Below are 14565 nucleotides of genomic sequence, written 5' to 3'. Positions count from 1 at the left end.
CAGATGTTTTATTACCCCATTGTTGTTAAAAACTTTGGCGCTCTCCGCTGCAATCATTTGTAAAATCACCTTTTATGAACAGCTTTACAAGACACCCTTCAAAGCACCAAGAATATGTCTGTTTGTATGTTTGTTTAATGAGTCATTTTAAGACTCAAATAAAATTAAATGATCTCGTTTTGACATGGTGCAATAAGGCTCAGCAACTGTTTTTTTTTAATGATCATAGTTGTAAAGTCAATTTATAAGCTTGACTTTGGAAGAATCATCTTAATGAACAAACTTGTGATGTAATGGGTTTGTCCATACCCCTTCTTTTCTGCTGGATATTTCAAAAAATTTGATTTCCGTCTCCTCTTATCCCAATGACATTGTTTGCACACTGTTATTGGGCTTTGCTGCATGGTGTCTGAAAAAAATCTAAATTGTATGTACCATAGCTTAATATAGTCAGATTGATAGTAGCACTATAAACTTACATGCACTGTCCGTCTTTCACTCAGTATGTAGATGTTTGAGAACATTTGAACAAATATACTTTGTACAAAGATTATCATTAACATCGGCTTGGAGAAGAGGATATTATATTATTTGATTATTAGACATTGTTATTGATGATATTAATAATACAAAATTGATATTTACAAATTTGATATAAAGTAGTCAAATTGTAAAGAATGATTGGATCATCAATTTTGCTGAAACTTTCACCCATCTCCTTTAACATCTGGCAGTAGTCCCTATGTAACATGCATTGAATGAAAACTTATATTAAAAGACCACACTCTTGAAGCAGTAGAACGCAGTTTAAAGATTATCTGTTATTTTATGCACAAATGAAAACCTTATTTTGTATTGAGTTGATAATAATTGCATACACATACTTTAATGTTTAAATCTTGTATCCATCACCGTAACCTCCATCTTTTTTTTTCCTTAATAAATCAATGGCATGCCTTGTACACAGCATTACCCCACCCTATTCATGCTCCAGGTAAAACAAACTATATAATCATGAATATATGTTGTGAATATGATGAAGATGATAGAGTTGTGTATATACCTTGATCATTAACTGCCTCTCCTACCCCTAATGGCATCGGATTGTTCTGATCAGATAGATTGGAGCGAGATATAATGTACGCATTGTCTCACCCTCATGTTCCTGTCTGATGAGAATGTTCTGACACCACCCATATACATTCAGTGTGCATTGTGATCAGCATGTGTTGTGCATGTCAATCTAGTAAAATCAATTTATAGAAACTCCTCAAAAAGTTTGAAAAATTGGGGTTTGATTTTTTTAATGATATGTGTAATTGGAATCAGAGCCTATTTTGTACCATCATAATATTATTGATATTCTTTAAAGCCATTCAGTTGGCAGGTCTATTAGCAACAGTTAAGACAGGTCTAATGCATTGTTTGATAAACACTTCTTGATTGAATGCAAATGATATTTGTTGAGTAATAATTGACAAACAACAATCTATGTCTGACACTGAGCATTAAAAAAAACTGTATTGAACTACATTAATGCATTGTGCTTGATTCATAGGCCGCAGAACTAAGTTTACACCTGGATTCTGAAAAAAAAAAGTTTCCACAACCCTGTTGGCGGTCAACCATTGAGTGACTTTTTAAACTTCATCTACTTTGAAATTTTCAATTTTGAATCTTTAATATTCCTAAGCAATGCACCTTTACATCAGGCATAGTCATAAAAAATAAGTTCATTTTTAAAACAAAAAAATAATCTTTGTGACAGTGCAAAACATGCACTGACTTTTACTATAAGGGGAAAATAATCAAACTTGGATTTCCAAACTTTCTTTTGAGGAGCATATAACAAGTAGTCTTGAATTGAAATATCCTGAAGCAGTATGGCTGCATGCAAAAGAAGCATACTCCTTGGAATAAAAGGGAGGTATATGTAAGAGTTGTTAAATGAAACTTGTTAATGAATTATTGCTATGTTTGTCAATTTTCTCATTCTCTGTGGTATCTTTGATTAAAAATATTCGGTTGAAACGACTGCGTGTAGCCTCTTGCCACATTGGCAATGGTTTTAATTAATGTACATGCTTGTATTTAATTCGGGTTTTTTTTTTCATTATAGAGTATTACATGCTAATTTTTTTTTTCTCTCTCTCTTAGTTGATTTCTCTTGAAACTTTGAAAAAGAAAACTTTTAGAGTGTCTAAAAATGCCTCTTTTGAGCAAAAACAATATCTGCTTGTGGTGTAAAACTTTACTTTGCTTGTAAAGGCCTTTCCTGCTTTATAGTGGAGAGCATATTGACTTCTAAGAGACAAAATCACATTTATTGTTGATTAAAGGCTTCTCCATGCATTCATGTTGGATACAAGTTTTATGTAAACAAAAAAAAAAACAGTGATAAATATATCTTATACAATCTGTTATTTTCACCACATTTGAAGATCTAAAGGAATCTAATAGACATAATAAGCATTTTGGGATTCAAAACATTAATACCATATATAAGCTTGTACTGTGTAAGTTTAAGTATGAGTTAATAATACTGATTACTTTGTGTTTTACATGTGTTAGTACTCGCATAGTTCAGTTATTTCAGTAAAAAAAAATATGTGTTCTCTCTTGCTAGCAACTTTCTTATCATGTAAGACTTAATTTTCCTGTGCTATTTATTTGATTACTTTCTTAAAGTCTAAAACCTTCCTGCCCATGCCTTACCTTTCAAAATAAAATTTTCTTATTGCTTAGTAAACTAAATATATGTTTTACTAATTGTAATTAAGTTCAAAGCTTTGAAAACAGTCAATGATTACTGTGCTAAAAGTCAATGTTTAATGAGAAGTTGTAAGTTAATAGATAAAATAGATAACTTCTGAATATTATCTTTGTAATCCAAGGTAATGTAGCAAAAAAACTGTTTTTAGTAAAGTTTAGGTCATAAATCAGTTAACCCCAAATCAATTAATGTATAAGTCTTGCAATTATATGCACAAATTAAGAACTAGATGCTTGGCTGCTTCGTGCCACAACAACAAATTATATTCAGTTGGTATAATTAAGATTAATCTATTGTCAATTTGAAATTGAACACAATTCAGTTTCTTGCCACTCCCCCCCCCCCCCCCATATGTACAAATGTGAAATAATCGTTTCGTGGAATATCAATGGTGTTTTGGTAATTTATGACAATATTACAACTAACAATTTCTATGAAACAAATTTATTGAATGTTAGAGTTTCACCTAAATGTGTTACATGTAGGTATCGATATGGAGATTAGAATATTTCATGATTATTTCATTATACCATTATACAAATATGACGATTTTTAAGCCAATAAGTGGTAGTATTCATTGAATAAAAGTAGAATCTATTGAAAGGGGGAAATGAAGTTGTCAGATCATGTACTTGTAATGTATTTGTCCTCTTTTTTAATGTTAAGCATTTTAAATATGGTATCTTTTTTCCATCTGTTTTTCACGTACACAGAAAAAGCTGAAGTTAGCCAAAGAACTGTCAGATATCGTCACTCTTGCCAGTGTCCACTACGGCTCTTTCTCTTCATCAAAGGAGAAATGTGAGTTCCCTTTACGCATTGGAAACTGAGTCCATATATATGCGTGCTGGAGTCTATGGAAAACATGCGCTAGAGCAAAGTCATTCAGCCTCCAACGGTTTAACCTAAAGTCTCCAGTTTTCCATTTTCGCAACGCCTTGTTCTTTGGTGTTGAGAATTTAAAAGCCATTTTCTTCAGTGAAATGTACAAAATGTATTACAAAAAATTATAAATAGTGAAATCTGTATAAATATATACAGCATATATTTCAAGTACATTTTTATTTTGGATGTATTTTTTTTTCTTTTGAATGATATGTTCTTTGAAACCTGCTTATAGTGTTATATGCAATTTCTAATCATGTACCATGTTGTAGTCTAGAGTCGGGTATTTTTCATAATCACAATTCACGTTAGCATCACAACCCTTAGGATTGCCAATTTGATGAAGAATATCGTATCCCATCCACAGACAAATGTCACCAGATGTCTTCCTTTGCCGAGGGTAAAGCATTCAATTTGGCCGAGGATAAGGCTCAGGACTACGTAGAGCACAACAAACTCTTCTTGAGTAGAATCTACCCCGGTGGTCTCCGGACCAACTCTTCCAACTACAACCCTGTTCCTATGTGGGATGTAGGTGCCCAGATTGGTAAGATGATTATTTGCTTCATAATCAAGCCAATTCAAAATCATTGTTTTTGATTGGCTGAGAAGCACTGGTCTCTGACTGTTACTATGGTAACTATCAGAGAATGGCAGCTCGTCCCCTGTTTGTGTCTTTTTGAAAATCTGTCATTTCATACATTATGACATTTGCTCTTATTCAGTCTCTCTTCTATGGAAAGGGACTCTAGACTTTATTATCTCTTTGCCTGTTGTACTGATATTTTGATGAAAATAATGACAGTGATGATTTTGAGATTAATTTTAACTATGAATTCAGGAGAACAAGGATACCAATGATTATTTGATAGATGTCACATAAAACTCTGTGTTTTAATTTCCTTGTTCAATGATGATGGGTATTTATTGAATTTGACTGTATGTTTGTGACTATTGTTGACCAAAGCTGGTAAATGGTCAAGTATTCAATTTATAGATTATGATTAGTTCAGCAATACATGTACATTTGATACTACAATCAGGGACCAATGCATGTTAAGAGTATAAAAGACATAACCAACAAAAGTTGTTGATATATGCTGTGAAATATCTGAAACATTAATTATTTTTCATTTTATCCACCCTTTCCTTTTTTTTTTCCTTCAGTTGCTTTGAACTTCCAGACACCTTGTGAAGAAATGGATCTCAATCAAGGAAAGTTCCTTCAGAATGGCGCGTCAGGATTCATCTTAAAACCGGTCTTCCTTAGGAAACGTAAGAAATCATTTGGGTGAAGGGGAAAGGTTTGAAAAAAAATATGCATGAAATTGGTTCCAATCCTGACAATGTCATATGATATATCTCAGATTGTCTCGTTGGATTGTATTTTTTTTTTATTGATTTTCATTTCGTGTATCTTTTGATTACGATGAATGTGAGTGTTGATGATGATGATGATGATGATGATGATGGTGGTGGTGGTGGTGATGATATTGAACAGCATTCATATTGTGCCATTTTTCTGTTAAAAAAGCATCCAATGGCACCAGCTTCTCAATATGTCACATATTATTGACACAGTTTCTGGAAAATATAGGTCATTAGTTCAGATTTTAAATTCTCAATGTTGTTACAATTGTTATATTGTAAGAGACAAATTTGTCAATTGTTTATCTTGTATAAGCTCGAATTATGTAGTTTTCACCCTTATTTATAATAATTTAATCCAAACTGTATATATTTTGTTATCTTGCAGCAAACATGCAGTTCAACCCATCCAAGCCAGGCGATCAATACACACAGCATGTATCACTCACTGTAAGTCTTTATGTGGAAGAAGGAAATATAAAGAATGCAAGGGAAAGGGGGGTTAATTTTATTTTTTAAATGATCAATATGAAGCAAAAAATTGATTTTTTTAAATAGTTATCCCTATCTTTTTTGTGTGCTCCATCAATCTCTCTCTAGATGTACCCGACCGCCCCTCCCCTTTTCCATTGCATTTTCCAGCCTTGCTTTCCACCTCATTATCCCCACCCTCCACATCTTTGTTGGCCTTTTTGCTATTTCTCCTCGACATCTCTACCTTGTTTGCTCCAGTTGCTGTTCCAAATAGAAAACTGACTTCCTTCTTCTTGTGTTCTCTTCATTCAGGTGATCAGCGGTCAGCAGCTGCCCAAACCCTCTGGTGTCAAGGAGGTCATTGACCCATATGTCAAGGTCTATATCCTAGGAGGAGGGGCCAAGCAGGAATTTAAGACAGAGGTCGTCTCAGACAATGGTGAGATAAACTACTTGCAAATTCAGTCATTCATGATTTTTTTTCCAATCATATAATCATTTTACATGTTTTTGTCATCTAGTAAATAAATTCATGTTGGCGACCTATGAAGCTTGTCTGGAAGGGTGATCTAATGATTAAATGTAAGGATTTTTATATAGACCCTGCTCATTAAAAGTGCGTAAGTACCTTTAGTATCTATCTAAGATGAGAAGTGTACTATTTCACTCTAATGTATTATTATTGTTGTTATTGAAACCAAGACTTTTTACCAACTAAATGGTGTTTTTAACGCACATCCTGCCATTTTCTTGGCTTGGTATGCAGGAACCCAGACAGGTTTTGATGCACCTCCTTTGCTTTTTATCTTCGTATATCATTTGTCCATCTTATATTCAGGCTTCAATCCCACCTGGAACCAACAGTTTGACTTTGAAGTCAAGGTACCGGAGCTAGCCCTGGTCAGATTGGTGGTACATGACTACGACATGGCATCGTCCAATGAGTTCATTGGTCAGTACACCTTCCCACTGGCATCAATGCAACTTGGTGAGTGTTTCCGATGAAAACTATTCTTTAATTCCTGTAGGTTTGACTCAAGGACCATCAGGGTCCTATCCTCAGTTGTAACGTTGGAAAGTCATTGATGCCATCTTCATCTATTAAGAGGCGTATGTTTTCCCTATTGGAAAGGGCATGCTGATTGTTTCAAACATTGATGCCCGAATGTTTGTTACATGTATGAATTATTTTGAAGGAATTTGAGTTTGATACTGTAGATTATAGTGCTACTGGCTGCTCGTAGTTGCAATTGATTTATTCCATTCAAAACAAGTTTGCTTGGACCGTTGGGTCTCCTGAATTTTGTTTTAAAAGATGCAAATGGGAAGTGATTAGAAAGTTGTGTTTGCTGGTTTGTGCATTGCAGAAATATTGCATATGTCCAGGGAACACAAATTTTAGGGTTCATTTCGCCTCTCCCTGGATTTTCCAAGTTGGTTCCTTCTCCTGAACTCATCCAACTTGTGATTGCATCCAACAATGTGATTGCACTTGGCCCACCTTATCATCTTAAGAATTTTTCCATTTTTCATTTTGATTTTACAGGCTACCATCATGTCCCTATATTGGGATCAAAGGGTGATGACCTTATGCCGGCCAGTCTCTTCATACACACCATGGTTAATACATCATAGATCTAAGGTGAAAGGCCATGTTGGTAAAGAAGTCAACCTTACTCTGGACTTCCTTCCTCAGCCAAAACGTCCTGTTATGATATTTACAAGACCGCTCTCTTTCTCTTATAATTAACTATGCATGATAATGAAGGATTATGTTTTCTGAAATCATGTCTGCTAAAGTCTAATATTAAACTGTGGACACATGTGAATTAAAACTGTTAAACAACTACTGTCATAAAATCATTATGTGTTGCCTCAATGTGTAACCACATACAAGCTTCAATGTCTTGCTATGTCATACACTGTACGTCATGCAGCCAAAGGGTACAGACATTCAGCAGTCTGCTTTGCAACTAGTGCTACTATATATACTTAAAAATTCTAAGGTTTACAAATTCCAACTGCCCTTTTTTAAATCGTGTATTTTATAATAATGCAGTTTAATATACATGTATTTTTTTTAAATGTGTAATGTGGAATTAAGTCATTTTTAAGCCATTTTTAAAAGCAAATATTCCATTCCATGTATCAGGGTTATGTCTTTCACTTTTTAACAATATTTTGTTATCATTCAACTTGTAAACAGATTTCAAATTATGAAAAAGAAATTCCAAGTACTGAGTATTGAAAACTTCGATAATTATTTAAGAGAGAAATATGAAATTACTTTAATCATGACATCAACTTTTTTAAAGGAAAATTTATCTTATTTCTCTGTCATCTGAAGTGCAATTTATGTTACAAAGAAGACCATGCAAATTTCTTTCGCAACCTGAGAAAATTTTAGATGTGCTTAGAAAATTATTTGATATGCATGTATCCATATTTGAGAAGTTTTAAGATTTTAGAGCATGTCTATATATTTTCATCATTGTTTAAGAAAATTACAAATTTGTAGATTTCAACTTTAAATTACAGGTACATAAAAAAGCTTGAACATTTTTTAAACTTGTATGTACATAGTGAAGATTTTCAGCATTTTTAAAGATTTATCAATTTTATCATTAAGTTTAATGTATATATTGACTTGAGTTAAAGACATTTTAGTTTGTACACAGTTTGTAAATTACACATTACTAAATCTCTTTTAAATTCTCGGATGAATCCTTCTGATTTTCAAAGGAATTTTTTCATAGGCGTTGTCTCTTTGGAGATCAGGGCTGGTATTCAATTCAATACTTGGATTAAGCAAAACTTATACTAAGCATATCACTTGCTGAGAAATATTACCTAAATCATATTCACTTCATTAGTTATTGTTATACTTTAAGCCAAGTATAGGCAAAATTCTTACTAAACAGCATTGTGATTTTACATTGCTGTTGCTAAATAATGCACAATTAACGTGCCTTACTAAAATTCTTACTTGATTATTCTACACAGCTCAGAATGACTGTGAGCAGAGAAGCTTTTATTTCAGAAAAATATTTGTAAATTACTAAGTTTTTCCAGCTTTAGTTTTGAATTAAATCCTTTTTGAGCAAATTAAACTTGAACTTGAATTAAATACCGGTCCTAAAATGTCTTTACAGTGATTGGAAGTTAGACATTATCATTACTGCCGATCAATACTCTCCTTTTTGAGGAAAAATAGATGGGTTTTTTGTCATTTGTTTCAATTGTTTGCGTAATTCCACTATTGATTTCGGAATACTTTATGTAGTCATAGTGTCATTATTGTCTTTCATTCTATACAGTAAATATAGTGGACCATACTTTGAATATACCTGTGCTCCATTCACAAAAATCAGCCAAGAAATGAATAAGAAAAACATTCCATTGTTTTCTATAACAGAGCTATAATTCAAAAGGAAATGTCTTTACAATGAGAGCATCTGAGATTTTTTCTTTTTATCATTTTTATCAAACAAGTCTTCCAATGCTAGTTGCTGCAGGAAAAAGGTAGTAGTTGGCTGCTTTCAATGTTTCCAATGAAACGGGTAGGTAGATTGGGTTCACTCTAACACTCAAGCATTCAATTAACTATTTTTAAATACGCATGTGAGACAATCAAATGTTGGTATATTGTACACAGTAAACTCCTAACTAGACCTGTTGGGGTGTGTAAAATTTTAATGTTGGCCGTTCTGATTAATACTGCGATTCGTTATGATTGTGTCGAATATGCTTTGTAGGGGCATTAGAAAGATGTTTGAAATTATTTTAAAAAGCAATAGAATATGTATATGTATTAGATACATTTTATAATATTTTATCAATTTCAGTGTTTTATATGGTATTTTTAATGGGCAGAAGTCAATGTGGAGATTTTTATGGTAATTATTGCATGACCCATTTCGATATAATTAATTATGATTAATACCTATTTAAACCTATTCTATGCATGTAAATTATGCAATATATAGCTCTACTGGAAATGAGATAACTTGCGGTTCAATATGAAGGGATCTTTGTACATAAATGTGTCTAGTCAATGAAGAAATCAAAATCACTATGAAAGCATTTTAAGTAATAAGAGTACAGTAATTCATGTTTTAAAATTATTGTTTTTGTGGGTAATTTCGTGACTTGACAGGAGTTTGCATTTACAAATACATTTATTTTATTTCTTCATTTCTATCAGATAACACATTTTTTCATAACTCGTCCATTTTCTACAAAATAAAAGAAAAAATGATTATTAGAGAAGCAGACATTCACATTGAGACAATAAGTTCTTACAATTATGCAACAATCACGTTTCTTTATTTGTAAGACTTAACTTAAAATATTTTATTAGTTCTATCCCTCAAGGTTAAAAATCTTTTGTGCCTATCTGCTGCTTTTACAACAGTATTCATTCAATGTGAAGTCATATTGCCTGGATCTTCTAAGTGAAAAGTCTATTTTACTGGGATTTTCATCAATTTGACCACCATTCATTTTGGTACGATAACTACAGCTGTTGCGAAGCAGGATTGATTTGGTATTAAATGACATGTGAGATCATCTTAAAGTCTCTGATGCTTGTATTTATGTCTTTATTGAGTTCAGAAAAGTTGGAGTAAGTGATTATGACATTACCAAGCCAGTTGATGTTTTATTTGTCAAATATTTACTAGTAAAAGTAAACATAATTCTTGAATTACCACCCCCGGCCCCCATCCCCATACCCTTACAATCTTGGCCAAAAATTGAAAAAGAAAAATCAGTGGTAGATTCAGGATTTTTAAATAAAAGGGGAGCAAATTTGGAAAGAGAGGGGGCATGAAAATTGTTAAAGGAGAATGAAACTCTTGGAGCAAGTTAGCTTTTGTGAAAGCAGAAAAATCAAAGAATAAGATCAACAAAAGTTTGAGTAAAATAGGACTAGCAATAGAAGAGTTATGAGCATTTGAATGTCGAGATCACTAATGCTATGGAGATCCTCGCATTGGCAATGCGACCAAGATCTATGATGTCACAGATGAACAACTCTCCCCTTTTGGACACTGAAAATATACCCCAAAACATCTCTTTTTGCTCATTCTAATCATATGACAAAATGATTCATCAATGATATAATGTTGTGAAACCTCTATACTTGTCCTCTCATAAAGAGAACACCTCACCTTGTGATAGACTCTATAAAAGTGAGAATATAAGTGAAATAAGTACTAAAGTAATGAGGGAGTTGTACGTGTGTGACATCACAGATCTTGGTCGCATTGCCAATAGGAGGATCTACATGGCATTAGTGATCTCAATATTCAAATGCTCATAACTTTCTTATTATTCATTCAATCTTCCTCAAATTTTCAACAATATGTTTCTTTGATTTTTCTCTTTGATATGGATTCAGCTGGTTTCAAGGGTTTCATTCTCCTTTAAGATTTAGCTATTCAATCCAATTTCAATCTATCAATCCATGATATACTAAGAAACATTTCCTCCACTAGCTTTTAGATTGGTAGTTACTAAAATAAAGCACACATTGACATGACTATACATATAATAAATTGAACACAAATTGCACTAGTATGCATGACAAATAAAGAGGCACTGTATAAAAATTAAGCAGAAAAGGCCTATGGTTCTGCATGTTGTCAATTCGGAAAATAGCTGCTTTAAAACACAGAAACCCTGTGTAGAAAAAGAACATTAATATGTTTAATTAACAAATCTTATGTAGGCCTAGAGGGGACATTGCTCCCTGTCTAGATCCGACACTATTTTTTCGTATTTTTTTAAGTATGCCATAATGCTTTTCAAATGAATAAATGAGATTTATCATGAGTTATATGACACTGATACCTGGGTCACATTTGCTCTACGGCGGCCGTACGGCGAGGCGAAAACAGCCGTTTTAACACCAGCTACATGGTGGTTTGAATTAAAATAAATAAAACGGCTGTTTTCGACTCGCCGTACGGCCGCCGTAGAGCATATGTGACCGAGGTATTAATGTGCACACATTGACTGTGAGAAAAAGATGATCGAATTTTGAAATATCTTGATAATATTCATGAGCAAACATCTTAAAATTTTGCCCATCCCCATCATTGTTATATAATAATTTTCTATTATGAGCAAATGCCATTCAAATGGATGAAAGTGGTTTATCATTAATTTAGTCACACATAGGAATATTTATAGTTTGCAACTTCATATCTTTAAGAAATTTCTGAGCTAATACAAGTAGGATTTTCTGAAATGCGACCAAATTGGACGAGTCAAGTTCGTGAAAGTCGTCACTCGTAGGGTCATCCATTCTGACAGAATTTAACTCAACTTTTCTTAAATTATTTTCAGTTATTCTAAACAAATTCAGTAGCTTGCCAATGCCCCTTGCTATTTTTGGCCTGAAAAAATGAACAAGTGGAACGCCTCTGGCAGTCTCGCCTGCATTACGCAATTCGATATAGCAGTAGTGCTTCCTTTGAAAACAGCCAATGAATTCACAGAAGAAAACACTAATATGATAATAAAATATATCCATTGACCCCAAAATGATCTTTGACCAAGATCATGTGCAAAACAACCATTCATACTTGATTACCCTTAATTATGTCGATGTTTCATGAGCTAGATCCATAAACTTCTTAAGTTGTGATGCAAATTCAACACATACTCCAAACACGGCCAGAGTTCATTGACCTTTAAATGACCTTTGATATTTGCCATGTTCCTGACAAATACACAGGGTATTCAGGGATACAATGCTGCTCTTATATGTCCAAGTTTCATGAACTAGATCCATAGACTTTTAGAGTTACATGTATGATGACAATTCCACAAATACCCCCAACATAACCAAAGTTTGTTGACCCTAAATGACCTTTGACCTTGGTCATGTGACCTGAAACTAGCACAGGATGTTCAAGGATACTTGATTGCTCTTATGTCCAAGTTTTATGAACTAGATCCATACAATTTTAAAGTTATGATGACAATTCCTCAAATTACCCCCAACATGGCCAAAGTTCGTTGACCCTAAGTGACCTTTGACCTTTAATCATGTGACCTGAAACTCAGGCAGGATCTTCAGCGATACACTATTACCCAATGACCAATGTCAAAGGTCAATGGCCATAATGGGGGTATCTGTTGAATTACCATCATAACTTCGAAAGTTTATGGAGCTGATTCATGAAACTTGGACAGAATAGTCAAGTATCACTGAACATCTCATGCGAGTTTCAGGTCACATGACAAAAGTCATTTAAGGTTATTGAACTTTGGCCATTCGAGGTAATTATTAGATAGCTGTCATAACTTTCAAAGTCTATAGATAATGGCCCGAATTCACAAAGGTCGACTAAAGTTATACCGGGGTTAAATTTAGTCGACCTTTGTGAATTCGGGCCAATGTGTATAAGATGTGGATATAGGGGTAATCAATAAGTATCACTGACAAGTTCTAGGTCATGATCAAGATCAAATATCAATGAACGTAGTATTGTATCATTATATGAATAGTGTTTATTGTGAATAATTATTTTATAAAAGTTTTCAAAGTCAGCACTGCTGCTATATTGAATCGCGTGATGCGGGTGAGACCGCCAGAGGCATTCCACTTGTTTAATTTTCAGCTCAATATATTGCTCTCACACCGCCCCCCCCCCTGAATACGTCACTTAATTGACGTAAGTGATTTCAATAGCCCCAACATCCACTTACTATTCATCAAGCTTACACCTTATAACAAAAAAATATGGAGAGTTGTCAAACACAACACAAATAAACAACAAAATAGCATATTATAGAAAGAACGTAATTAACAAATTGAGAACTTATATAGAATAAAGAGAATAAAATGTTGAAATTTGTTACCCCCTTCGATCGATCTATTACGTATTAGACAATGATATGGAATTTGGCTGATATGCCTTTATTTGTGCACGATATTCTTGACTAAAGTCATGATATGACCATTATGGGTTATCAATTTTCATAGTTTGATCACACCATATCCACTTTAAATTCCTGGAAATTCCAGTAACAAATAACAATACATAAAAGAAAATTATACAGAATAAAATGGTTAGATTCATTAACTGTTCTGGTCCCAGAACCCATGTTGGCTACACCGAACTCTCTGGAGCCAGGTTTTCTTGAAGTCAACAAAAGATCAAAACAGCTTATTTTGCACCACGAATATTTAGCCTGAATAAAATCTATCACAATAGATCGAATCATTACATTGGATCAAACTTTAATCTAGTTACCGAATTACATAACTATAATACAAGAAACAGCCATTTCAACTTTTGCTTACCAAAAAGGATAGGTAGTATTGGTAACTCCTTTTATTACAATGCTATAAAACATTGGAATTCCCTTCCCAATGATATAAAGGAAATAGGAAACTTTTTGCATTTTAAGAGGAAATTGAAAGAATATCTTTCACTTGAGAGTCAAAGAGAAGATGCAAATGATATGTTATACGGTTGATTTAGCCTGAATACTGACCACGTTCTTTTCTCTTCTCTACCAGGTATTATTATTTATTTTATATAGTTTGATTGAAGCATCGATATGTCCTTTCTTATATTCTTTCTATTTCTTTTATCTCTTCCTTCTATTCTCCTCTTCGTGTTGTTATTGTTGTCGCCGTTTTTGCTGTTGTTCTTCTCCTTATTATTTTTCTTCATCCTTTTCTTTCGTCTCCTTCTCCTCCTCCCCTTTCTTCTTCTATTCCTCCTCCTTCTCCTTCTTTTCTTCTTCTTCGTTATATTCTTGTATATGTTATCTATATATCTTATTTATTGGTAATAGTAAATTCTGATTTTTTTTTTCTTCATTTTTTAAATATGTAAATTTTACCATTTTATTATCTTAATTCTGTATGTCGAGGACCCCACTGGAAATAAGCTTTCGAGCTTTCGTGGGTCATCCTGTTGTTTTAATGCTAATATATATATGTTATGGTGACTTGCCAAATAAAATCAATCAATGTGTACGACACACATTTTCTTTTTTGAAAAGTATCACGACACCAACGTTGAAAATGTGAAAAGGCATTT

The 14565-nt window shown here is 33.3% G+C and overlaps 1 protein-coding gene across 2 annotated transcripts in view; it reads left to right on the top strand.

Moving 5' to 3' along the window:
* LOC129259276 (1-phosphatidylinositol 4,5-bisphosphate phosphodiesterase delta-4-like) overlaps positions 1 to 10076 on the top strand; it is a 56894-nt gene extending 46818 nt beyond the window's left edge. For both annotated transcript variants that reach the window (XM_064097926.1, XM_064097923.1), the window contains exons 15-21: positions 3487 to 3574; positions 4026 to 4205; positions 4826 to 4933; positions 5415 to 5476; positions 5813 to 5939; positions 6339 to 6488; positions 7047 to 10076. In XM_064097926.1, coding sequence (XP_063953996.1) covers positions 3487 to 3574; positions 4026 to 4205; positions 4826 to 4933; positions 5415 to 5476; positions 5813 to 5939; positions 6339 to 6488; positions 7047 to 7135 — 804 coding nt within the window. In that variant the 3' untranslated portion in view covers positions 7136 to 10076. The remainder of the gene's footprint in view (positions 1 to 3486; positions 3575 to 4025; positions 4206 to 4825; positions 4934 to 5414; positions 5477 to 5812; positions 5940 to 6338; positions 6489 to 7046) is intronic.
* Positions 10077 to 14565: the final 4489 nt, after the last annotated feature.

The sequence above is a fragment of the Lytechinus pictus genome, chromosome 1 (genome assembly GCF_037042905.1).
Source record: "Lytechinus pictus isolate F3 Inbred chromosome 1, Lp3.0, whole genome shotgun sequence".
Taxonomy (NCBI): domain Eukaryota; kingdom Metazoa; phylum Echinodermata; class Echinoidea; order Temnopleuroida; family Toxopneustidae; genus Lytechinus; species Lytechinus pictus.
This window is presented reverse-complemented; position numbering and strand designations above follow the sequence as displayed.